The following is a 25,233-nucleotide window of genomic DNA, read 5'->3' on the forward strand; positions in this document are numbered from 1 at the left end:
ATATATATATATATATATATATATATATATATATATATATATATATATATATATATATATATATGCATCAGATCCTGTTTCTGATTTGTTATCATGTGACCTCATCGGGGCATCCTTAATGACAATACAACTGTTTACCACACAACCAACACTGCTGGAGACAGACTCTAGTGAACACTTAGGGAACTGCAGTTTAATTTAATCCATAGACTGTATAAAATGTGGACATTGTCTCTGCAATCTTTATATCCTCTGAACTGCCGAGGTAGAAAGAAATTCATCCCTGCACAGCATGTGCCGAAAGTAAGATTATTGATTAAGACAGAAGATGGTTTTTTTTGTTGTTGTTGTTTTTTTAACCAGGCTGTAAATAGTTTAATTTCTGCTTTTAAAAAAGTCTTTTTTTTGGCTTGGTGTGTTCGTGACTTCTGTTACTTCCGGAGCCAGCCTCAAGTGGACACTGGAGAAACAGCAGACTTTAGCACTTCAGCATTGTCTCATATTCTTGATTTTTACATGGAGCTCTATGGGGACTGACTCACTGCTGGAAACAGACTCTTGTGGACACTCAGTGAACTGCAGCATTTGTGTATTTTTTCATCTTTAGTGTTTCTGCTCACTTTAGAAACAGATAGTGGTTGATAACAGCTGTTTGGCTCCATCTTGTGGACCCCAGTAGCCACTAGGCCTGTTCTGTGTGTGTGTTTGCAAGTGCATGTGTGTGTGGAAGGGGTTCTTGCAAGTCTTTTTTTTTTTCTACTGAAACAGAGCAAAGAGTAACTGAGGCAGAATGCTGCAGCTTCATTACAGCTCAACAGACAGACACACTGAGAGACAGACAGAGAGAGAAAGACACAGACAAACAGAGACAGACAGAGGGAGGAGACAGGGAGACAGTGGAGGAGTGTCTGTTAGAGTGTTCAGTCTGCAGTCTGCGGCTCACACTCAGTCTGAGTGTGTGTGAGAGAGAGAGAGTGCAGGTTTCTCTTTCTCTAAATCTTAGCCTGTCTGTCTCTTAGCCTGTCTTTTAGCCTGTCTGTCTGTCTGTCTGTCTGTCTGTCTGTCTGTCTGTCTGTCAGGATGGAGATCTGTCCTACTGGATTATGGATTTCTGTGTTTTTGCTCCTGACCAACTGTTCACACTCGGCATACATCACTGACAGCACAGGTGAGACTGTTCCTATTACTTATCTTACTTGAACTACTGTAACTATGACTCCTGATGCTCTCTGTGAACTAACGTTCCCTCTGCCTGTCTTATTAACCTGCTATGGTTCTGTTAACGCTGCTGTAATCCTGTGGGAGCTGCTGTTTGCCTTGTTATAAAACCTGAACCGGACTCTGATCCTGATGTGGATCCACTGGATCTGCTCTTATTTTGAAGTGCATCAGGTTTCATCCGTGGTGTGTTTAAGGCTGAAGGTGTGATGATGGCCTCATGTCTGATGTTTGCGCTACACCAGGGTCATGCAGTGTGCTGAGTGGACGCTCTGTGTAAACCACAGGGGGCGCTGTTTGCTGTTTTGAGGAGTTATTCACACATCTGTGAGCTCAACGTTAAAGCAGCTCTCATCCATTAAAACAGGTCTCTGAGAGTTACCTGGGTCTTAGTCTTATTGTCAGAAGAGGGCCTGAAGGGTTCACAGGCCAGAATAAATCAAAGTCTTGGGTTTTTCCTCAAGGAGGGTTTTTCCTTTCATCTGGAAATAGGGAGGCAAACATGATGTGAGGAGGTGTCAGAGCTGTGTCTCCCCTTTATCTTTCTTATCTTAGACATCCCAAAGAGGACGCTCACACTGGTCTACGTCTATGGTTTTTGTACCATGATCAGGACCATGTAGATCCAGTGGTGAACCAAAGATCTTTCTCCTGAGTCAGCTACAGTTTGTCAGTGATAGTTCAGAACAGCTGTCAGGGCTCACAGCGGTCTCTAGGGTCCAGTTTCCATCAGCAGGTCAATTCAGTTTGTCTCCGTACGGCATGCATTTTGTGGCATTTCCTTTGACTAAAACCATGACAGGTCTCCAAATTACCAAGCCATACCACTTTTTGGTACCCTTCTGTTGGGGTGCCACACAAACCAATCTGACCCTAGAAGATGCGGCTAGAAACACTGTAGTTCCTTGATTGGTCGGAAGAATTCTCACTTCCTGTGCAACAATGGTAATAAAGAAACAAAGCTTGATTGTGCTTTGTAACAAAGAGCCACATGCCAAACGCAAAGAAGACAAATTGCTGGATGTTTTCTATTGTTGCTCTGTGTTAACAGTGTCATGTTGGATTTTTAAGTGAGGGTTGTGCTGCTATGGCATCATGCTATAACATAGCAGAAGAGTCACAAACACACGGACATACAGATCCTCTGAGGGTCAGCAGGGCCTGCTTCTGAACTTTGTAAATAGAAGACAGGCTGGAGCTTAGTTTTTACAAATCCCCTGTCCCTACCGGCCTATAGCAGCATAAATAAGACCTGGTTCAGCTCTACCTTTAAGCTTCGTAAGGTTTTGGTCTTCCTCTTAAAATAGAGAAGGTGTGTGCCCCCTGGACCTCAACGAGTAGATAATTCCTAAGAAGAGGAGCCTGATAACCAAAGGCTCCACCTCCCATACTACTTTTAGAAACCCTAGGTACAACAATCAGGCCTGCGTCCTAAGTATATAGCCTAGATGGATAGTATGTAACTTTGAGCTTATTAAAGGGATAGTTCAGTTTTTTTGAAGTGGGGTTGTATGAGCTCTATGTGACCACTAAGGACCTTAGATACAGTAGAAAGTTGTCTCCTCGCCCTCAGTAAGACACAAACTTTAATCGATGGTGACGAGGAAATAAGCGCTAACAGGGAAATACCGTACCAGATTCAAAGGCTATTTTCTCTGCCTACAAGAACTAATATCAAAAAGTAAATGTCCAGTGTCCGTGGATGTTTCCTCTGTATTCCTTTCAGTCGCCATCTGTAGCAGTTCCTCTTCTGTGGACTCCGGTTCATACAGGTATCCTTTTGGTTCCAAAGTGAATGAAACTTCATCGTCGCTGTCATAGTCACTCATTTTGAATTTCCTATGCTGCCTCACAATCCTTAGAGTACAAACAAAAGAATTAGGATACTTGATCAAACTTACACGAGGCTACAACCGGCGCCCGAAGCATAGCTTGTTTACATTCCCTACAGCTGAAAGGAGGAGGGGGGACGTAGCGCACTAGCGCTACGCGGAAGGACACATGACCAGTTAGTTAGGTCCGGATAAATGTTTATATTTCCGAAGACTTAATGCACTTAAAAATTATTTTATGTAGTGTACTCTTTAACTGTGGTATTAGTTTTTGATTTTAATTCTTGTAGGCAGAGAAAATAGCCTTTGAATTTGGTACAGTCTCTCCCTGTTAGCATCTTTTTCCTCGTCACCAGCGATTACAGTCTGTGTCTTACTGAGGGAGAGGAGACAACTTTCTACTGTATCTAATGTCCTTAATGGTCACATAGAGCTCATACAACCCCACTTCAAAAAAACTGAACTGTCCCTTTAAGGTCCAATTTCCACCAAGTGGTCTGGTATGGATCAATACAGTTTGGTACGAGTTGGATTGGTAAACCCAAATCCTGTTTGCGTTTCCACAGCCAACTGTGCCCTTCTTGGTTGGCAGTGCGTAAGCTGGATGCCAGTAGCTGCATCTGTGACACTATAGCAAAGAAATGCAAACAGGACCAGGCTTTACCGATCCAACCCATACCAAATGTACTGAACCATACCAAAATGTACTGATCCATACCAAAATGTACTGATCCATAGCGGACCACTTGGTGGATGGGGGCTTTACTGTGCTCAGAGGACTTTCCATTAACAGACAGATCTGATAGAGCTCCCAGAGCTCCCAGTGCCCTGTGGTCTCCTCTCTCCGGCTGGATGAATCCCTTCTGTCTGTCTCTGAGTCACAGAACTTTCCTCTCCACGTTTTTCCCATAAATCTTTGTGTTTATGCGTCTGTGGCGTTTGGGAATGTGAAGGATTCAGATCATATTTCACATCATATCCACTGTGTGTGTGTGTGTGTGTATGTGTGTGTGTGTGTGTGTGTGTGTGTGTGTGTGTGTGTGTGTGTGTGTGTGTGTGTGTGTGTGTGTGTGTGTGTGTGTGTGTGTGTGTGTGTGTGTGTGTTTGTGTGACCTGTGTAACCTCAGAGCTCCTGTTAAATCAGCCGTTACTGTCCTCTCTTCTTCTCTAACCTCAGATCAGCCTTATGCTGCACTTTGATTGGCTGTTTGAAGCTTTCTTTCTTTTTTTCTCATTTTGCCGCCAACATGTGGTGACTTTCTGAATCACACCCAGCAGCCTGCACACGTGCTTTAAGTCTCTGAGGGGCCTGGTGCCGCTACAAGTGGCTCCAAGTGTGGAGAAGGACATTAGTTTAAGCAAATTGAAGATCGTCTGATGAGCTGAAAACAAACTGTCTTCAGGACGTGTTTAAAGGAGCAGTCTGCTGTTTTCCTGTCATGTCTCTCAACGTCTATAACTAAAATCAGTTACGCTCATGCAACTATGGCATTACGACAGTTTTAACGCTGTGTCTTCTCTCTCTCAGATTCCCTTCACCAGCTGCTGTCAGAGTTCAGCATTGTTCATCCAATCAGGACAAACTCTGAGGGCCGTTTCCTGTCAGCGTCACTCTCCACGCACCATCCACAACGCAGCAAAAGACACGTCCCTTCAGCAGATGATATCCATATTAATGAACATTCAACCACAGACTCTGATGCCTCCCTGTTCAATAAGACAGGCTCCAGCTGGAGGAGGCGTAACTTGAAAACTGAGGAGGCAGAGCTTTTCTACAACGTGACGGTGTTCGGGCAGGAGCTCCACCTACGACTGCGTCCAAACACTCGTCTTGTTGCACCTGCAGCCACCATGGAGTGGTGGGAGGAGTCAGGGCAGAAACTCTCTCAACCAATCAGAGACACCGGCTGCTTCTACAGGGGGGAGGTGTCCAACATGGAGGACACTTTGGTCGCCATTAGCAACTGTGATGGGCTGGTATGTGTCACATGACAGAGGTCAGGGATCAGTGGGCGGGGCTTCTGTGGTAGTATTCTGCTATAACATATCTAGTCATACACTGCATGGCTTTGTCAGTTCCTCTGGACTCTGACTAGATTCTGACAAACAGGAAGTAACCACATCACGCAGAGTTTACCCAGAACCAATGGGCAGACCTTGGTGTTTGAGTTCTACTTACGATGCCTCTACTGATGAACCAGTTTAGAGATCCTTATCCTATTTAACCTCATAATTTTTAGATCATATCATGTTTTGATAAGTTTCAGACAGATTCAGATTTCTACAAGATATGAATACATAGAGCTTTGAAATATGGGAATGATTATTACAGCCTTTGTAGTCACCCTCACTTCCATCGTCAGTATTAACTAATCCTGCTCACACACTGATGCTTCACCCACCAGGGGGGCTGCGTGGGGTGTCTTGCCCAAGGACACTGTACCACTGAGCCACAGCTGCTGCATCCACAATGTGTAGATTCGGTGCAGCTGTGTAGCTGTCCTTGTTGCTATGGTGCTGCTGGACACCAGCACATTGTTAAACTCAGCCCATGGTAACTTTAAAAGTTGTGAGGTGAGGATCCACCGTCTGTGACCAGAGGTCTGTGTACCAGCTGGGCTCGGACCTGAGTGAAACCCCACATCTGGCTTTGAGGGAAAGGTAGTGACCCACCTGAAGTTCAGTCAGAGAGTGAGTCAGCTTATTCACAGCCGTATATTACACACCTAAATTGACTGAAATCATCATAATTTAAAGTGCCACTGCCTCTTTAAGGGATAAACACATTTCACTGCACTCAAATTAAGATGTAAATAAAGTTTTTTTTAACTTAATCTGAAGTTGATTTAGAGTGGAGTTGAATCCAGTCCTGTGTTGGAGACGACCTGTGAGCAGAAACAAGTCTGTTCATGAGATGACTTCAGGCCTGCACGGACACAAACCAAACACTGTAAAAAATGACGCGTTTAACCCTACTCTGTCAAAAATAATACACTCAATGCTCTCTGAGAGAGAGGGCTCTGACTGCCAGAGCCTCAGTTTGCACTCACTTCTTACAGCTGGCAGCTGATGGAAGCCAGATGTGTGAGAGGCGTTCAAAGACACATGGACAGACGGACACTTCCCCGCTGCTGGTTTAAAGATACAGAGCCACAGGTGGACTCAACCAAAACCTGAACATAACCAACACCTAAGAAGGCCAACACCTGAACACAAACATTTTTCTGAACAGTTTTCGATTTTTCCGCTTTGATGTTATTAGAATTAGACTGAGCAGCTGTGTGTGTCTGCAGGCTGGGATGATCACGATGGGTCAGGAGGAGTTCTTCATTGAACCGTTGGACGAGAGGCAGAACGAAGGGGGAGGGGAGGAGGTGGAGGAGGAAGGAGGAAGAAAACACATTGTTTATCGCTCCTCAGCTGTCATCAAGAAACAACCAGCTATCAGTCAAACTGCTGAGGACTTCCTGAGAGGTAAGATGACATCATCAGTCTGCTATGACATCATGATGTTAGCTGGTGATGCATTCACTGGACCTTGTAATTCTCAAACACAGCATAAGTGGCTGCGCAAATTTTATTTATTTAAAAAGTAACTTCTAATAAATGTTATTATTATATTTTGCTATTGAGGTAAGTACGTTAAGTATAATATTAGTTATCGCTAAAATCCATGCCATTTTGCAGTGTTTTAATACAATTATAACTGTAAATCCCCGGCTCTTCATGAGCGACACAAGAGTAATTTTGTCACTGTCAGCAGCTGGCAAGTGTTTTAATTTAGCTGATACAACGGATTATATAGTCCACTACATATAACTCACTTTATTGAGTAGGGAGTAGGGAATGAGTGATTTCAGACACAACCTCAGTGTTCCTCTTCCTGAGTATGAAGAGAGTTTACCCAGCATGCTTTGGTTCAAATGGAGCTAGCATTGATAATTACAGATGCTCTGTCAGGGTCTCTACAGGTGTCAGGTGTGCAGGCAGCAGCTCGTAGGTTGATGGTTCCTCCTGATTAACGAGTTAAAACAGGATGATCGTTATTATTTTCCCACTTCAGAGGAAACTTTTAATCCAGCAAATACCTGAATGATGAGGCTTCAACTGGGAGTTCAGAGGTGTGTGTGTCTCACTCCAGGTGTGTGTGACATGGAGATGATAAAGCAGTGTAATCAGAGGTCATAAACCTGTTTCCTGAGTTCACCTGAGGTGATGTTACGAACCAGAGAAGAGACAGCATTGAGTTGGACTGTATCGTTTAATCGTCTGTGTAAAGGATTGCTTTGATGGTTTGAGATTTGCATGACCTCTTAGGACGAGGTGCATTTTAAAGGATTTCAGACCATGATGCATTGTTGCAGATTAAACTAGCCGTAAACAGCAGTCATCAACAGTGAATCATTAACAATGGTGACACCTGAGACAAGTTACTTGATGTAAATTTAAATTATTTTGTGTCTACGCCAGCCGAATTTATTGTATTGTAGCCTAATATGGCCTACTGTAGCATGATGTAGTATATAATGTAGCATGATGTAGCCCAGTGATACCCAACCAGGGGTATGCAAACACATTGCAGGGTGTACATGGAAACATTTAATAATTTGTTTTGAACTTGGAAGACATGAGATCAGCCTGTCAATACAATGGTACGTGTGCACTACAACTGGTTTCCCTAGGGATACAATATCCTGTGGCACAGCCGCACAAAAATCAAAACAGATGCTTACCTACAGCCAGGCAAATATGCAGGTAAGCATCTGATTATGATCAGATTCAGAAATACTTAGTTGATCCCTGAGGGAAGATTACATTTCTGTTTTATAGAATTGAATAGAATAGAATAGAATAGAATAGAATAGAATAGAATAGAATAGAATAGAACAGAACTTTCTTGTCATTGTAACAAGTACAACAAAATTGAAGTCACAGCAGCGATCAAAAAAACAAAAGTAAGAAAGTGTATAGAAGTGTATAGAAAGTGCAAAAAGGTCCATAAGTACATAGATGACAACAGCTTGTCCATCATTGTCCAGTTCAGCCAGCCTCCACCTCCACAGGGTCCAGGACTGAGCTTCTTCAGCAGTCTGTTCAGTCTCTGTCTCCTGGATCCTGTCTGCTCACAGCAGGTGAAGTTCTTCCAATATGGCGTTGGTGTCTGGTGTAAGCTCCGTTAGCCATGTCTGTGTATAGCATGATGCTTCCCTGCCCTCTGGTATTCCCACTGCTGCTGGGTTAGCACAGCTAGCTCGTCCATCTTATAGGAGATAGATCTTACATTCCCAATAACAATGGATAGAAGGACAGGTCCATGTCGTCACTCCTTAGCTCACGCCTGAGAACCAGCACGTTGTCCTCACCTCTTTCTCCTCACCTTGTGGGAAACATCTGGCCTTACACCAATTAGCATTGACATGCTACAAGCTTCACATGTAAACAATGCAGCCATGGTTACATGTAGGATCTCCAGACAAACATAGGAGAAAAAGTAGTAATAATATCGCCAAAGCCACAAAAAGTTAGGTGAAAAGTAAAAAGTTTTTATCCCTTCCAAGAAACATAAAAAGACAGTGACATGGAGAGAACAGGAACGGGAAAACTGATGTATCATGATGTTGTCTTATATAGCACGATAGTGATAAAAATAATGATGATAATAACTATTATTATTCATTCAAACTATTATTTTGAATTATTCAAACTATTACTTTATGCATATAGGGCTTTTCGAGAACTCAAAGACCCTTTACCATTGTTAAAATCAATACAAGCAAGGAACAGAAGTGAAACAGAACAAAACAAAAGTGCAATCATAAATTAAAAGTTAATCATAAAAGATACGTTTTTAACAGAGATGGACTGTTGAGGAGTTAGAGCAGTTTTGGATATGAGTGGGATATGAATTCCAGAAAGTGGGGGAGGCTATGGAAAACGCTCAGCCTAATGTGGCATGATTTAATTTGGTGTAGTCTAATGTTACCTAATATTGCGTGTTCAAGAAATTGGAGCCCAATCTCGTCTAATGTGGCCCAGTGTATTCTACTGTGATCTCATCTGGCTTTATCTGGCCTAATGCAGCCTATTGTGGCCTTAAATTGCAAAATCTAGCATGTTCTGGGCTAATGTGGGCTAACGTGCTTTGATGAAGCATGATCTGGCCTAATGTAGCCTTATTTTGGCTAAGGTAGCCTAATATGGTTTAATCTAGCCTAACATAGCCTCATGTGTCCCAGCGTGGGCTAGTCAGGCCTAATATGGGCTAATCTGGCCTATTATGGCATCATGTGACCTAATGTGGCCTAATGTTTGAGCTATATTGCCTAATGTAGCCATGTTAAAATATGTTTGGGCTCCAGCAGATCTTTATTTCAAAGACTGATCAGCTTAGATTTCCTCCCGAGAGATCAACCGGAACACACACCTCCTACCAACCCAGTGGATAGAGAAATACTCGACCCCAGAGCTTTCACAGTGTAACTCCTCCACAGATCTGCTGTGTGTCTGCAGCAGGAACCAATCAAAGTGAAAGGAAACTTGGCTCACACACACACACACAGAGTCAGGCGGCTGCGACGTGGCAGTTGGGGTTCACAGCTATGAAGGTTTTGAGGTTTTGGAGGTTTGTGAAGATTTTTGAGGATTTTTGGCATTTGGGGGGTCTGGCGGTCTGGGCTCAGGGCTAACGGTATCTTAGCTCCTGATTGGCTGGTTCTCTGTGTTTGTATTCACAGCAGGATCAGCCAATCAGCAGCCTTTGTTGTTTCACCTCAGTTAAACTTGTGCTGAGGCTTCAGCAGGACGCTGTGACCTCACAGTGTTGGACGATGTCACTTCCTGTTTGAGAGGTTGAACAGCTGTTTGTGATCAGGTCGGACTGAGTCTGGACTCATGTTTGGATCCAGAGCAGAGACACAAACACGTGTCGTGAGAGTCAGGGTCCAGCTGTGAGTCAGAGTGTGAACACGTGAATGTCAGGACGAAGCAGAGTGGAGCTCAGTGTGTGTGTGTGTGTGTGTGTGTGTGTGTGTGTGTGTGTGTGTGTGTGTGTGTGTGTGTGTGTGTAAAGGAGAGAAGCAGAGGGAGAAGAAAAGCACAGTCTTATTACAGGACTGAAGGTAAATAGAGAACCGTGCTCCGAGAGAATTAGATACAGACATTGTTTTCTTATCAAAGGTTGTTTTGGGGGATGTGGCCTGGTGGTTCAGTCACATGACCATATTTAGCAGGATTCACTCCACTGATATCTCTCCTAGAGGACGTAAGCAGAGAATGGAGCATGTTGTTGCATTCTGTCGTGCCTCCTGACAGTAACCTGCATCTCCTCTAGTCCAAGCACCATTGGACTTTTATTTTGAAAGGAAAGGAGGTCAAACCTTTGACCATTTGGTCTCTGTACATGAATCGTCACCTGCGTCTCCACCTGAAACAAAACAGCACCCCTGCTGGCTTAAGTAGCTCCAGATAGCTTAGCATTTATCTGAGAAGCCTTGGTATTAAGTCAGTGAGAAATCAGCTGACCATAAAGATCTGTGTCTTTGTTTACAAAATAGACTTTACGTCTACACAGAGTGCCATCTTTAATTGCCATGTGTCCACAACAGCTTAGAATGGACAAACTAGTGATGGACGTGTTTCTGAGTTTTTCCTAGATTTCTAAAATTCAACTTGAACTTTGAAATCTGAGTTTTAATCATTTTTTATCCTAGACCAGGGGTCTGCAACCTTTACTTTCAAAAGAGCCGTTTTGCCTCAGCTCACCTGGATGAAAGTCTTTCGGGAGCCGCAAAATCTACTTTATCTTCAAACTAAGACAAAAAAAAGTGTGTTATATGTATATATTTTTTTATTTATTTAAGTTATTTAATTTATTTATTTAATTAATTAATTTTTTTAAATAAATTTGCAAATTTAAGGGAAAAAAAGGAATTTGTAGTGTCATAGATTTGATAAATTTTGCAAAATTTGGAAATTAAAAAAAAAACATAAAAAATTTGCAAAATAAGACATGAATTTAAAAAATGTGCAAAATTTCAAAGAAATTGATGAAATGTCATAAATTTGCAAAAAAAAAAAAAAAAAAACTAAATATTGCAATTTCAAAATTTTGCTTTATTTCCAAAAATTGTAAAAACTTTCTAAAATTGCAAAAAAAAAGAGTGATTTATGTTAAAAAAAAAAAATCAAAACCTGCAAAATCTTTAAAAAGTGTGGGAAATTTTTTCTTGATTTGCAAAAATGTCAAACAATTAAAAATACTAATTAAAAAAAAAACTACAAAAAAAAGCTTTGTTTCAAGAGGTGATGCATTTTTAGTCTAAATTTTATATTTTGATTTTACTTAGTGTCTGTGTTGTTATCATTAAAATGTTAAAAGCACTTTATTTTGATAATATTTTTAAAGCTACAAGGAGCCACTGCAAAGGAGTCAAAGAGCTGCATGAGGCCCCAGAGCCACAGGTTGCAGATCCCTGTCCTAGACTGTCAGAGTGTAGACCCACTGGTCCCTGACTCAGGTCCTCTGACCTGTGATCCCTGTTGTGTTCAAAAGCCTTGATCCCCACAAAGAGACCAGATCATCAACTGACAACTTCAAGATGCACAAACACAAGACGGAATAAGACCTAGAGAGCAGGATAGTGAGGCTGGGAGATTAACAAAAGCGAAGCATCATGTGATCAGAATCTGTTACTGCAGCCTCAGATGTGGTGGTGTGTGATGTTGTGTGTAATGTGTGTGTTCTGCTGCTTCAGCTCATGTGTTTCCGCTGACTGAGATCTTTGACCACAGTGTGTGTGTGTGTGTGTGTGTGTGTGTGTGTGTGTGTGTGTGTGTGTGTGTGTGTGTGTGTGTGTGTGTGTGTGTGTGTGTGTGTGTGTGTGTGTGTGTGTGCATCAGACGGAAACATTCTGTCCGCTCTTTTGAGAGTTTCAGCTCTCAGCAGCAGCTCCTTCAGACCGGTTTACACATCATCCCAAGCACGGAGCATGTGCAGTAGAGAGAGTGTTAGTTACAGTAGAGGATCCTTTAGAGCCATGCAGTGTATTTCACCACAGAGGCAGGTCTGTTATGTGTTTCATGGCGCTGGTAGACTAATCTCCCTTCACAAACGATACAGGCGTTGTTTCATTTCGTCTTTAAAATCTTAAAATCAGAGTTTTTTCCTGGACCTGTGGATAGAATTTGGCTCTGATGAAGTCTAACAAGAGGGATGTACTAAAAACACTTGGTTAGTTTTTACTTTTTGCAGTGTATGTCACAGTCATACAGACTCAGTCCATCTTCCTTGTCTCCAGGTCCTCTGTTGGGATCTCTGAACCTAAACCAGACCACAAGGTTCGGTCCTGAGTTGACTCGAAGGCGGCGTTACATCCAGGAGGCTGAGCTGTTTAACATCGAGGTCAGTGAGCTACATGAGAGGGATGCATGGTGGACTGTTTGGACTTTAATGAACTCACTAACCCCCCACCCCTACCCACCCTTTTCCTACACAGGTCCTGTTAGCCGTGGACTACTCCGTCCTTCTGTTCCACGGACGAGACCACATCCAGAAATACCTACTCACCCTGATGAACATAGTGAGTAAGCGTCTGGAGGATCAGCGCAGAGATAAGTCCTCTTCAGAGATCAGAGGGTCAGACCCTTAGTCCAGTCTGACAGAGTCTGGTCCGGTTTTAGCTGGGTCATATTCTGTACAAAACAGGGACGTAGTCTCAGTCAGGTCAACTGTGATCCTCTAGTCAGTGGATGCCATACAGGAAATGTTTAACTCAACCTAACTTCAAAACTCCAGATCAGGACAGACCTTTCCAGACCATTCAAAATAAGGACTGAGTCCAATCAGTTTCTGAGGAATTATTTAGATTTTGGACCAAGCTTGAGGGACTGATTTATGTCTTTGTCTGCCACAGTCACACCTCACCGCTGTCTGTTGTCTGTCTTCCCCCTTCAGGTGAATGAGATCTACCAGGATCACTCCCTGGGTGCAAACATTAACATTGTCCTGGTCCGGATCATCATGTTGTCTCCAGCGAAGGTACACAGAGGCCAGTCTCTAGTCAGTGGATCTCCAGTCAGCAGATCTCTAGTCTGTAGATACTGATTGTGGTTGTCTTTCCCTGGGTCAGTCACAGGAGCTGATCTCCGTGGGGAACGCTCAGAAAAGTCTGGAGAATGTCTGTGGATGGTCGTACCTCCAGCAGAGGGAGCAGAGCCATGCAGAGCAGCACGACCACACCATCTACCTGACCAGACAGGAGTTCGGGCCCTCTGGCATGCAGGGTACTACTGCTCATACTTCTGCTGATACTACTGCTAATGCTAGAGCTCACACTACTGCTAATGCTACAGCTATTGCTTATTTTAATGCTGTTGCTGATACTACCACTTGATGCTACCACTAATGCTAATACCAATAGTGTTGCTTTTACTGCTATTGCAGATTGAGCTACAAGTATTACTGCTGACGCTGCTGCTAATGCTGGGTTAACCAATAGACCCTCTGAACCTATGACCCTATGATCCTTGGACCCTATGACCTCTGACCCTCTGACTTTTCTACAGGTTATGCTCCAGTCACAGGGATGTGTCACTTACATCGAAGCTGCGTCCTTGTCTTTGAGGATGGTTTCTCATCTGCCTTCGTAGCTGCTCATGAAACAGGACATGTGTGAGACACACAGGCATACACATACACAAACATACACACACAAGTATGCATGCACACAAACCACAGTGTCATTGTGTCACTATGAGTCAGTCAGTCGGTCAGTCAGTCATTTCATAAGTCTATAATTCACCTGTCTCTCTCCCTGTCTGTCTGTCCCTAACTGTACGTCTCTTTATCTTTGCCTGCCTGTCACCCTCTGCCTGCTTACCTGTTTGTGTGTTTGTGTGTGTGTGTGTGTGTGTCAGGTTGGGGATGGAGCATGATGGTGAGGCCAATGACTGTGAGGATGATGTGGAGCTGGGCAGCATCATGTCTCCCCGGGTCCAGGCCACATTCCATCGGTACCACTGGTCCCGCTGCAGCTGGAGGGAGCTGCACCAGTACCTGCAGTGAGTACTCCACACAGATCACTGGTGGCCTCACCTTTACCTGGACCGAGTAATCATGCTCACTCTCTCTGCAGCAAGTACGACTGTCTCCGTGACGACCCCTTCAACCATGAGTGGCCCGCTCTCCCTCCGCTGCCTGGCTTCCAGTACTCCATGGATCAGCAGTGCCGCTTCGACTTTGGACCGGGATACAGCTTGTGCACAGTGGTGAGGACCTGTCTGTCTGTATTTCTGCTGATAGACACCTCATCAGGTCAAGGTTCAGGTTTAGAGTTAGAGCCGGGATAAGGGTTTCGTTGTGTTTCAGAGAACTTGGAGAATGTTCAGACTCTGAGTTTGAGCCTCAGTCAGGTTGTCTAGCTGTGACTTGTTCTCTGCCGTGTTGGTGAGATGTGCGGTCAGATGTGACCCTCAGAGCATGTTGTGGTTAGATGGGGTGGAGGCACATCTGGTCAGGATGAGGTAGAGAAACAATTGATGACATCACTTAGCAACCGGCCTCTGGAGGAGGATCAGCTCAGAGGATCTTTGATCTGATGGCGTCTTTATTCTGGAAGTTTCCTGCTAGTGTTTTAGTTTCCTGTTGTCTCTGAGTTCTTTTGCTTGAACTTTCTGTTTCACATCCCTGCAGTACACCAACCTGGACCCCTGCAAGCAGCTGTGGTGCAGCGAGTACAGCAACCCGTTCTACTGCAAGACCAAAAAGGGTCCCCCGCTGGATGGGACCAAGTGTGGACCAGGACGGGTGAGTACACACTGATGACCCTCCTAGTTAATGTTTGTATTCAGACGATACTGGAGAAGGTTGGACTCATCCTGTGTGTGTCTGCAGCACTGCTTTAAGGGTTACTGCCTGAGGCTGACCCCCGACATGCTCAGACAGGATGGTGGATGGGGAACGTGGAGCCCATACGGCAGCTGCTCCAGGACCTGTGGGGGCGGAGTGAGGTTCCGAATCCGCCGCTGTGACAACCCAGCGTGAGTGAGCCCTCAGTCTAAAATGATGTCACACATCAGACACACCAATCAGAGAGTCTAACCTGTTGTTGTTCTCAGTCCAGCTAATGGAGGTCGCACCTGCTTCGGAAACAGCTACGAGTTCCAGCTGTGCAACCAAGAGGAGTGTCCCCCTCTCACCGACTTCAGGTTAGGTCACTCTGTGATCTCATAGTGATGTCTGACTGATGGTAAGACCACTGTTATCTGTTAGTGATGTCTGACTCCATATATGTGTGTGTGTGTGTGTGTGTGTGTGTGTGTGTGTGTGTGTGTGTGTGTGTGTCAGGGAGGATCAGTGTAAAGTCTGGAATCCATTTTTTGAACATGAAGGAATGAAGCATCACTGGCTGCCGTATGAACACCCTGACCGTAAGTTCACACAGAAAACACACACTTTTATATGCACACAAAATACACACTTTAATGCACACACTTAACACACCCACACACATTTTTTCCAGACTGAAAGATTACAAGAAAGTTTCCTCCCTTAGTGTTTCATCTGTGTATGTGTGTGTGTGTGTTCAGATGTTAATGTCATCAGTCAGGAATCTGTAATTGGAGGAAACTTTTAGCCTCTTTAACTCTTTACTGTCTGAATGTCCTTTTACCCTGCTGATAAATGTAATAATTATATATTGTGTGTGTGTGTGTGTGTGTGTGTGTGTGTGTGTGTGTGTGTGTGTGTGTGTAGCTGATGAGCGCTGTCGTCTGTACTGTCAGTCAAAGGAGACGGCAGCCGTGGTTTCCATGAACAGAATGGTGCATGATGGGACGGCATGTTCCTACAGCGATGACCACAGCGTGTGCGTGCGAGGAGAGTGTGAGGTCTTTATTCTGCCCTCATATATATTCTTACATTAATATGTTTACTGCTGCACACTCTGTCCAAACATGACTGCTGGGAACATCAGCACACTGTGTGTGAGTGTGTGTCCGTAACATGACATAACAGCACTCACCCTCCATTATGTAACTGATGATGGGGGACGTCCCAGAGTGAGACAGAGCTAAGGTCAAGATCCTCAGTCAGAATATTGGGTCAGGATCCAATCTGAGGTCAAGATCTCATCTGAGGTCACTGAGGTCATAATCTGAGGTCATAGTCTGAGGTCATGACCTGAGGTCAGGATCTCATCTGAGGTCATGGTCTGAGGTTAAGATCTGATTTCCTGATCTGAGATTAGGATCCAAGGTCAGGATCTAGTTTGAAATTAGAGAACATAAAGTTCATTTTCTCACAGATTTAGACGGTAAAAAACTACCTTCAGATGATCCAATAAGATCTTGTCCCTTTTCTCTTTTCCTTTTTCTGTCACAATCTTCTCTGTTTTTTTGTTTTGTTTTGCTACTTCCCCCATCATTCTTGTTCTCTCTGCCCTTGTCTCCTTCAATCTTTACTTTTTTGTTTTTGTACCCTCTGTCCTTGTCTCTTCCATCCTTGTCCCCTATTTTCTTGTCTCTTCTATCCATGACTCCTCTGCCTTTGTCGTTTTTGTCTTTGTCCCTTTATTTCTTGTCCCCTCTGTCCTTGTCACCTCTGTCCTTGTCTTCTCTGTCCTCATGTAGCATGTAGGCTGTGACGGGCAGATAGCATCAGACCAGCAGGAGGACCGATGTGGAGTCTGTGGAGGAGATAACTCCAGCTGTAAGATCATCAAAGGGAACTTCACCCGCAGCACCAAGAAACCAGGTCTCTGAGGTCCTCAGATCTAAGTCCACATTCAGGTGTCAAGTCTTCCAAGACCAGGTCCAGCTCTTGATGAGAGCTGCCCTTTAATGTATTTATCATTCTGGTTCACTGACCCAGGCTACCTGAAGATCCTGGAGATCCCCAAAGGAGCCCGACACCTGCTGATCCAGGAGTTCAAAGGGAGCCCACACATTCTGGGTAAGAGGGGGGTGGAAGACCTGGTTTTGTGAACAGGCAGTTTCTTTAGTTCACCTGTTTTATACAGTGTCTCTCTCCAGCTATGAAGAACCAAGAGACAGGTCACCACTTCCTGAACCACGAAGATGAGCTCCCAGAGTCTCGGGTGCTGATGGAGAAAGGAGTGATGTGGGAGTACAGCAACACTGAGGAGCTGGAATCCATCCAGACCACAGGACCCCTGAAATATGGAGTCCTGCTGATGGTCAGTCCCTGGACTCAAGCGGCCAGCGTGTTCACAAGATGTCTGAGTAAAGTCTGACTCCTCTACCCGTGTGTGTCCTCCAGGTTCGCTCCAACATTGACTCTAAAGTGACTGTGTCCTATAAGTACATCATTCAGGATCATCTGCGGTCCTCACTGGAGTCCAACCTGGTCCAGGAGGATGCCATTTTCTATGAGTGGGCACTGAAGAAGTGGTCCCACTGCTCCAAACCCTGTGGAGGAGGTATGCTGCTCTCTTCGTGTTAAATGTCACAGTTAGCTAACTCCAAGGGGGGTTCCTAGAGGGTCATGGTATGGTCTGGTTTTCAGGGAAACAGTACACGAGGTTCAGCTGCAGGAGGAAGGCAGACGGCAAGATGGTCCACAGGATGTTCTGCTCCAACATCAACAAACCCAGAGCCATCAGCCGCACCTGCAACAGCAACACCTGCAGCTCACCACGGTAAGGCCCCACAGACGGTCCCACACTACTGCAAAGATAAACCTCAGGTACACGAAGGAGTCCTGAAACAGGTCCTAAATTTAGACACAGTCTGTGCTGTATATGTGCCTTGTTAGTACAGTTAACAAGACCAAATGTCGTGACGTACAGGTTGAGATGTAATATATCAGAATAATCAGAAACCTTTCAATAAGACGTCATTTCAAACAGCAGCTACAGAGGATGTGTCAAACTCTGATCATCCTTCTCTTCTGACTTTCAGCTGGGTGACCGGAGAGTGGGAGGACTGCAGTGCCTCCTGTGGTCCGACAGGGTGGCGTCGGCGCTGGGTGAGCTGCCAGCAGGCCTCAGGCTCAGAAGAAGTGACGCAGAGGAAGCAACAGCGGTCTGTAAACAGCAAACTCTGTACTGAGGACAGACCAGAGGGCAAACAACCCTGCAACCGCTCCCCCTGCCCTGCTGCCTGGAGATCTGGACCCTGGACTCCGGTACAAAGACTGGGGACTGACATGAACTCAAAATTAAATCTCCTATCTCTCTCGAGTACCTCCACTGTTCTGTTGCAGTAGTTCCACTGGTAGTTCCTCTGTTATCTTTGTCCTGTCTTTCTATTTCTGGCTGATCTCTACATCCAGGTGTTACTTTGTCCTCGTCCTGTTTTGATCCACTTCAGGAGTGACATTAGCCCATTATGACTCCAGAACAATGATTAAGCAGTGTATTCTGAGTCTGACTGATGTTTTTGTTTGCAGTGCTCTGTATCGTGTGGAAATGGGACTCAGGAGCGTCAGGTTGCATGTTCGAGTCCTGAGGGTTCGGCCAAAAACTGCAGCGAGCCTCAACCAACCACAACCCGCCCTTGCCAGGCCCCACCCTGCCGTGGTAAGAAGGAAATTGATCCCATTCTGATCAATGACTTTATATACGGAATGATGTGCTGCAGTCCATGTTTGTCGCCCCCTGCAGGTGACCAGAAGAACTCCATTGTTCAGTGGCTATCCAGGACCAACACAAATTTCACCGCTCCAAAGATCACCAGTAATCACACACCTCTGCTCCACCTCCTTCTCCTTCTCCTCTCTAAAACACAGTTTTCATCTTTCACTCTCAGCACGTTGTCTTCAGAGTCCTCCATGCTTGTTTGAAAGTGTGACTGACCTATTGCTCCTGTTTTGTCTCTAGGGCAGCGCTGTCGTGGTGACCGCTCAGTGTTTTGTCGGATGGAGGTTTTGAGTCGGTATTGCTCCATCCCTGGGTACCAGCAGATGTGCTGCAAGTCCTGTAGCGAGATCAACTCCAACAACACCAGCAACTCCAGCAACTTCAGCAACTCCAGCAACTTCAGTACAAGAAACCCACCAACTACCAGGTAAGAGCACGAGTTCTCATGCGCTCAAACAGTTTACAAATTGAGAGATCAGGGAAAAATACAAATAAAAAAAGATTGCAATGTTTAGTCTTCATTTGGGCCTGACTTTGATCATGATGTTACACTCCATGGTTTGTTGTGGTCTTCCTGAAACCATCCTTGTCTGGGTGGCATCATATGTTTCTCCTAAACCTGTCAATATTGTTCAGCATTAATGGAGCTTTCAAAGGAGTGTCAGCTCCCCATGACATGGGATCCTTTGATCCCAGACTATCAGGAATGCTGGCATTGACCTGTGAGCCCTCAGTCCACCTTAAAGGGGCACAGTTCCTCAAACCTTGGATCTCTTAGCTCTTGTGTTCTTTGTTTTTGTCTTTTAGTTCTTGGAGTCTGACCACAGAGGTGATGACTTCTGCAGCTACGTCCTCGCTGACCCACAGCAGCTCCATCATAAGTAACATCATTAGTAGCCCACCTCCAAGAGTCCCTGTGACTCCACCCCCCGCTGTCAAGAGCACAGAGTTCACATATGTGGACTACAGTGATTATGATGACTACTCTCAGTACGAGGATCCTTATACCGGCTCTGGCTCTGGGGAGATCCTTCAAACCACTACTTCTACTGGTGGGACGACCACCCCTCCTTCTCCTCCTCTTCCTCCTCCTTCTCCTCCTATGACCTTCACTCCAACCACTACCACCACTGCTAACATCACAACAATAGTTACCACTACACCTACCACTCCCATGACCACGAGGGCACAAAGGAGAACTGCTCCCCCACATATTTTCACACATTACTTCAGGAGGAAATCGACCACTCCTACGGCAATCACCACTCTTCTTGATGTTACCATGACCACAATGGCTCCTCCCCCTGTGACAACAAGGCGCCCAAGGAGAACTGCTCCCCCACATTTATTCACGCAGTACTTTAGAAGGAAATTACCCACAAAGCCTCACTCTACAGCCCCCTCTCTAGCACCCATCGGAACATCTGCTGTCCCAGAATTCCCCACCACAACTGATGACATCATCACAGCAACATCACCAGAACCAAACAGAACGGCAGGCGGGCTGAACCTACAGACCGAGCTGTATCACACACTCACTGAACCGACGTCATCACCCTCCTTCATCCCACTCTCTAAGGAGAAGAATTCGGTGGATGAGGTCCCGTACCGGATCGTGGGATTGGAAAATGACAACAGCAGGGGGCAACAGAGCTACTTTGTTCCGCGGATGCCGCCGTTCCGTGAGCGAACACAGAACAAACGCATCCAGCAGCTTCTGAACGAGAGACGGCGACAGGACCTGGTGAGGAGGTCAAACAGGAGCAAAGATGTTAGGACTGACAAGAGGCGGAGACGACTATAAAAAAATAAAAACTCTTCTCTTTATTGTTCACTCATGATGCAGCATGCGCGTCTGCTCACTTCCTGCTTACGCTTACAAACTCTCCATCACAAACTCAGAGTGATGATGATCCAACTTAATGTCTTTACACCAGGAATAAATCCTCCACAGGTTCAGACCAGAGCCAGAAGGTTCACAGAGTGAAGAAAAGTTTGCTTCAGTCCTCTCCCAGAATCCTCTGCAGCCGAGTTCAGACCAAAGAGAAACTTGTCTTTGTTTACTGTTACTGAGTTTGAAGGTGGAGTAGCCTGTTTACACGGGTTAAACTTCATACTTTCATCTTAATCCTCACAAGCTGACCAGAGCCGAGGTGTGGAGGCATGGAGATGGGCTCTCCCTTGGTCTGGACTCAGTTCCAGACTTCAGACCTGTTGACGATGTTTGTAATTATCCAGTTTATAAATAAAGCAAAGTGTCATGCAGCATCCAATGCCATCAAGACTCATCAGCACCTGTTCAGCACCTGTGAGAGCTTCAGTATGATGCACAGCTCAGGTACCTCTACCAGGTACCTAAAATATGGAGTTAGCATAGCTTAGCACAAAGGCTAAAAAATAGATGAAAGGGTTGACCTTCATCCATCTGGAGGTAATAAACCAGACCTTTACTAATAAGGACTATTTACACACTTAGATTATTTGACACTCTCTGATTATTTTGTGCACTCAGATCATTAAAAGGGGCTGTGAGGAGTTTAAAAGTGATCTTGAAAAAGGCTCCCTTCTAGACATATATCTCTGATTGTAATCCACACTTTAAAATGAGATTATTAGCGCCAATATTGCTGGTCACAGGTTATTTTAAACTGCTTCTTCTTAGCTTCCAGTTCGGGTTGACCAGGACCAGATAGATTTATGGCACGTCAGAGTCTCTATGACAACACCATGCCAGCTGATTATGTTTAGTAGAGAGAAGATATTATGTGTATGTATATATATATATATATATATATATATATATATATATATATATATATATATATATATATATATAGATATATAGATATATATAGATATATATAGATATATATTTATATGTATTTATATATATATATATATATATATATATATATATATATATATATATATATATATATATATATATATATGTCTTGGAGCACCAAACTGCCAGCTGCGCTTAATATAGACTGCTACGAAACTACATTCAAATTGGCACGTTAGCCTAGATATACTTCTGAGCACTGGGCTGCTGACACATATAGCCAGCCGCTACGTCTGCTTTATGTCGTAGGTTTTAAATCATAGCACCACTTAACTGTACTGTTAGATACTTTACCTCAGCGTGTTGTCTTGAACAAAGAAAATGTGTTTCGATCTCCATTTAATTCCACAGCAAACACACACCTCACTAAAACTAATTTACAACAGTGTGCAGAGACTCCAGGCCACAAGGTGGCGAGGGAGTGCAATTAAACAGATTCTCACTCACACTCAGATCATTTTACACTTTCAAATATTTTAACCATGTGATTAACATGCAGATTATTTTACACCTCCAGATTATTTACACTCTCAGATTATATACATCCTTGGTTACTTTACACTGAGATTATTTTTCCATGTACATTATTTTACATTTTCTGATTATTCAAAACTCTCCCATTTTTTTTACATCTTCACAATTTGTTACACTCTCAGATTAAAAAATACTCTCAGAATAATTCATACCTTCAGATTATTTTACAATTTTAGAATATTTTACACCTTCAGGTTATTTTACAGCCTCAGAATATTCACCGCCTTGATATTACTTTACACCTTTGGATTTTTTACACCTTCATATTATTTTACAACTTTAGATTTTTTACACCTTCATATTATTTTACAACTTCAGAATAGTTTACATCTTCATATTATTTACACACTCAGATTATTCAGGGTGGACCTGATGGTCTCTATAGAATTTAGCTGACTTGGGTTAAAATCTGTCCTCTGTTTTTCTGAATGAAGGAGATTGGGCTTTGTAAGGAATGCTCTACGGTGTTTCAAGTGTTTATCTGATCCATCTGTAAAGTCTCCTCTTAGCCAGCTTGGATGAGTTTCAAAGGCATCACCTGGAGTCCATGAAGCCTGTTCATTTGGTCCTGAAGAATCACTGAAACCTCCAGAGGGTCAGACCAAGCTTCATGTCTGACGACCTGCAGAGTCCTGATGAAACCCAGACAAAGAGGGGTGACTGCAGGATGTCTAACTATTCTCAGACTCTGAAATGTTGGATCTATGAATGTTTTTAGGACAGTTTGTTCTGACGCATGTGCTTTTCCTCTTTCTGACTCAAGTGTTTGTTAAAGATCTCTGGGTGAGGATCAAACTGGACTCAGATCAGATGAGTCAGCTTGCTGGATTAATGTCTGTGGTGGAGACGATCAGTGGAAACAGCTGACTTATTGTCACGTGTTTATTTCCTTCATAGTATCCAGATGAGATCAGAGATGTGTTATTGACTGGGATCTAACTGAAGGGTTGTTTCTCTGTGAAGCAGCAAAAAAATCTTAAAAAATGCATATCAGAAAATTTCACATATAGAAGATGACAACCTGTTTGAGGTCTTTCAACAGCGTTAAGCCTTATTCCTGTCCTTCATAACAGACCCACACTTCATGTCATGTCAGGATTGATTTTTGAATACATCAACAACAGATTAAATCATATTTTAAATAAAACAATTTCAATAAAAAATCTTATCACACAGATGTCTGAAATAATTGATTATAGAGAGATAGGGGCTGGCAACCACATCACACACGGCAGGTAAATAGTCTGTCAAATTCCACCTCTGCCTGTTGACACTGGTGTTTTTTATTCACAGCATCAGTTTTAGGCATTTTAAAATATGATTCTCTGTGAAGGCAGTTATTGTCTCTCAGGGTTAAGTGCCTGTAAGAACAGACCCGGGGCACGAACAGTTGCCGCACTGTGCCTGTCAGGTTAAACTCCGGGCGGTGCTAACCCTTCTGCCGTCCTTCAGAAAACACAGAGCAAAGATGGCGGCCGCCGCAGTGAGGAGCATCGGGTCCACTTTGGGCAAAAACCTCCGAGAGATCCGGGTCCACCTGTGCCAGAGGTCCGCTGCCAGCAGCGGGGCTAGGTGAGCCAACAGCCGGGAACAACCCACGGCTGCTTCTGACAGAAACACGAACAAAATAACCCGAAAGGACCCGAACTGTGCTACCTATTAGCTTAGCATCACAGTGGATGACCTGAAGCCTCTCAAAACCATCAGCGCACTGCTAAACTTAAACAAACCCGATAGTGGGAAGCAGCTGGTATTAACGGCTAACTGTTGCTAACGTCAAACTAACCCGAGAGATAAACAGTAGCTAGCATTAAACAGCTAACTGCTAACCTTAAACAAACCTGAGCGCTGGCAGCAGCTAGCATAAAACATCATTTCAAGATATGATCGAAGTGACTGTGTTGGGAGTATATCTATATTTTGTAGTCCTGAAGTACCCCCTGAGTTACTAAAACCAGCTACTATATGTTAAATCTGTCACAGCATCTTCAACATTAAATACATCCTTATTGCCCCCATTATTAAATGTATTGTCATATTTACAGAATAACATCATAAGTAGTCAGGATCCCAGCATGAAAAGCACTGTGCAGGTGTGTTAAATGTCTGGAGGTGTTTTCTCGCCGTCTCTCTGTGGCTGTGATGATGTGACAAATCTAACGTCCTGATGAATCTCAAGAGAAAAGTGACTATAGCAGCTTCTTCATCAGCGTCATATGAAGATAATGATAAAGATTTTGCAGCACCCATTAAAGTGAGGTCGCTACATGCCTTTCAGAATCATAATCTATTTACAATTTCATATTTTATCCATTATAATTTAAAAATTAACAATAATGGGAGATAATTTGTGTGATGTGTTTCTTTCATTTTTTTTGTTGAAGACTTGCCTTGTGTGAATGTTTGTGTGTGTCTGCGTGTGTTCACAGAGAGTTTGTGGAGCAGCACTACGTGACTCTAAAGAAGTCTAATCCAGACTTCCCGATCCTGATCAGAGAATGTTCTGGTGTTCAGGCCCGGGTCTGGGCCCGCTACGGTGAGTCCACGCAGCTCTCACTGACACTAAACGATCTCATTGCTGAGTTTGATAATCATTAAGTACTCAGCTCTCAGCGAAAAAAAAATAGCCACATCACACCTAAAATTGGACCTGTTTTGTGTTTGAACACATTCCTTACATCCAGGGTGAACCTGACAGTGATTCTTCAACATGTCATCTCATGTCTGCTCTCACACCCTAAGCTCTGTCAGGATAAACATCAATATCAACATGTTACTGTATGAACATAGTGTAGACACTGTGGTGACGTCCAGAGAGTCATAAATCATATTTTACTCCCATCATGCCCTGTCTTTTCACTGATTCTCTGTAAAGTGTGAATCTCTTGATGAAAACAAACCTCTGATCCCTAACTGCTCTCTAACAACATGAATCCTGATGTTTGTTTGGTGTGTTTAGATTTTGGAAAGGAGCGCAGCGTCTCTGTGGACAACATGTCAGCTGATCAGGTGGCCTCGGCTCTGCAGACTCTGGTCCAGTCCAAACCTTAAACACCCCCCTCTCTACAGAAAGTGGTTCAATCCGGTTGACCTCATTCCCTCAGTTTGTGTAAATGTGTTGATATAATAAAAGATTATTCATGTCTCAGATGTTTGTGTCGTTTCTAAATGAAAGAGTGAAGACTTAAAATCCAGCGTCTGAGAGAGC

At 43.9% G+C, this 25,233-nt stretch overlaps 2 protein-coding genes across 2 annotated transcripts; both read left to right on the plus strand.

The window, feature by feature from the left end:
- Positions 1 to 972: 972 nt before the first annotated feature.
- LOC141791519 (A disintegrin and metalloproteinase with thrombospondin motifs 2-like) lies at positions 973 to 20,932 on the plus strand. The gene is made up of 25 exons (XM_074672065.1): positions 973 to 1,168; positions 4,579 to 5,027; positions 6,344 to 6,524; positions 12,347 to 12,450; positions 12,545 to 12,628; positions 13,003 to 13,086; positions 13,178 to 13,331; positions 13,614 to 13,719; positions 13,965 to 14,108; positions 14,183 to 14,315; positions 14,740 to 14,853; positions 14,941 to 15,086; positions 15,165 to 15,254; positions 15,394 to 15,476; positions 15,802 to 15,935; positions 16,677 to 16,800; positions 16,918 to 16,998; positions 17,079 to 17,242; positions 17,326 to 17,485; positions 17,572 to 17,704; positions 17,967 to 18,192; positions 18,457 to 18,586; positions 18,671 to 18,742; positions 18,887 to 19,073; positions 19,454 to 20,932. Exons 1-25 carry the CDS (start codon positions 1,081 to 1,083, stop codon positions 20,448 to 20,450), a joined length of 4,368 nt encoding a protein of 1,455 aa, XP_074528166.1. The 5' UTR covers positions 973 to 1,080; the 3' UTR covers positions 20,451 to 20,932.
- A 2,507-nt stretch (positions 20,933 to 23,439) lies between these two features.
- Positions 23,440 to 25,173, plus strand: ndufa2 (NADH:ubiquinone oxidoreductase subunit A2). Its single transcript, XM_074672753.1, has 3 exons — positions 23,440 to 23,597; positions 24,455 to 24,561; positions 24,985 to 25,173. The coding sequence occupies exons 1-3, from the start codon at positions 23,494 to 23,496 to the stop codon at positions 25,074 to 25,076; spliced, it is 303 nt and encodes a 100-aa protein (XP_074528854.1). The 5' UTR covers positions 23,440 to 23,493; the 3' UTR covers positions 25,077 to 25,173.
- Positions 25,174 to 25,233: the final 60 nt, after the last annotated feature.

The sequence above is a fragment of the Halichoeres trimaculatus genome, unplaced genomic scaffold, assembly GCF_033239565.1.
Source record: "Halichoeres trimaculatus isolate MK-OKI-2021-1 unplaced genomic scaffold, fHalTri1.1 fHalTri1_scaffold_6, whole genome shotgun sequence".
NCBI lineage: Eukaryota > Metazoa > Chordata > Actinopteri > Labriformes > Labridae > Halichoeres > Halichoeres trimaculatus.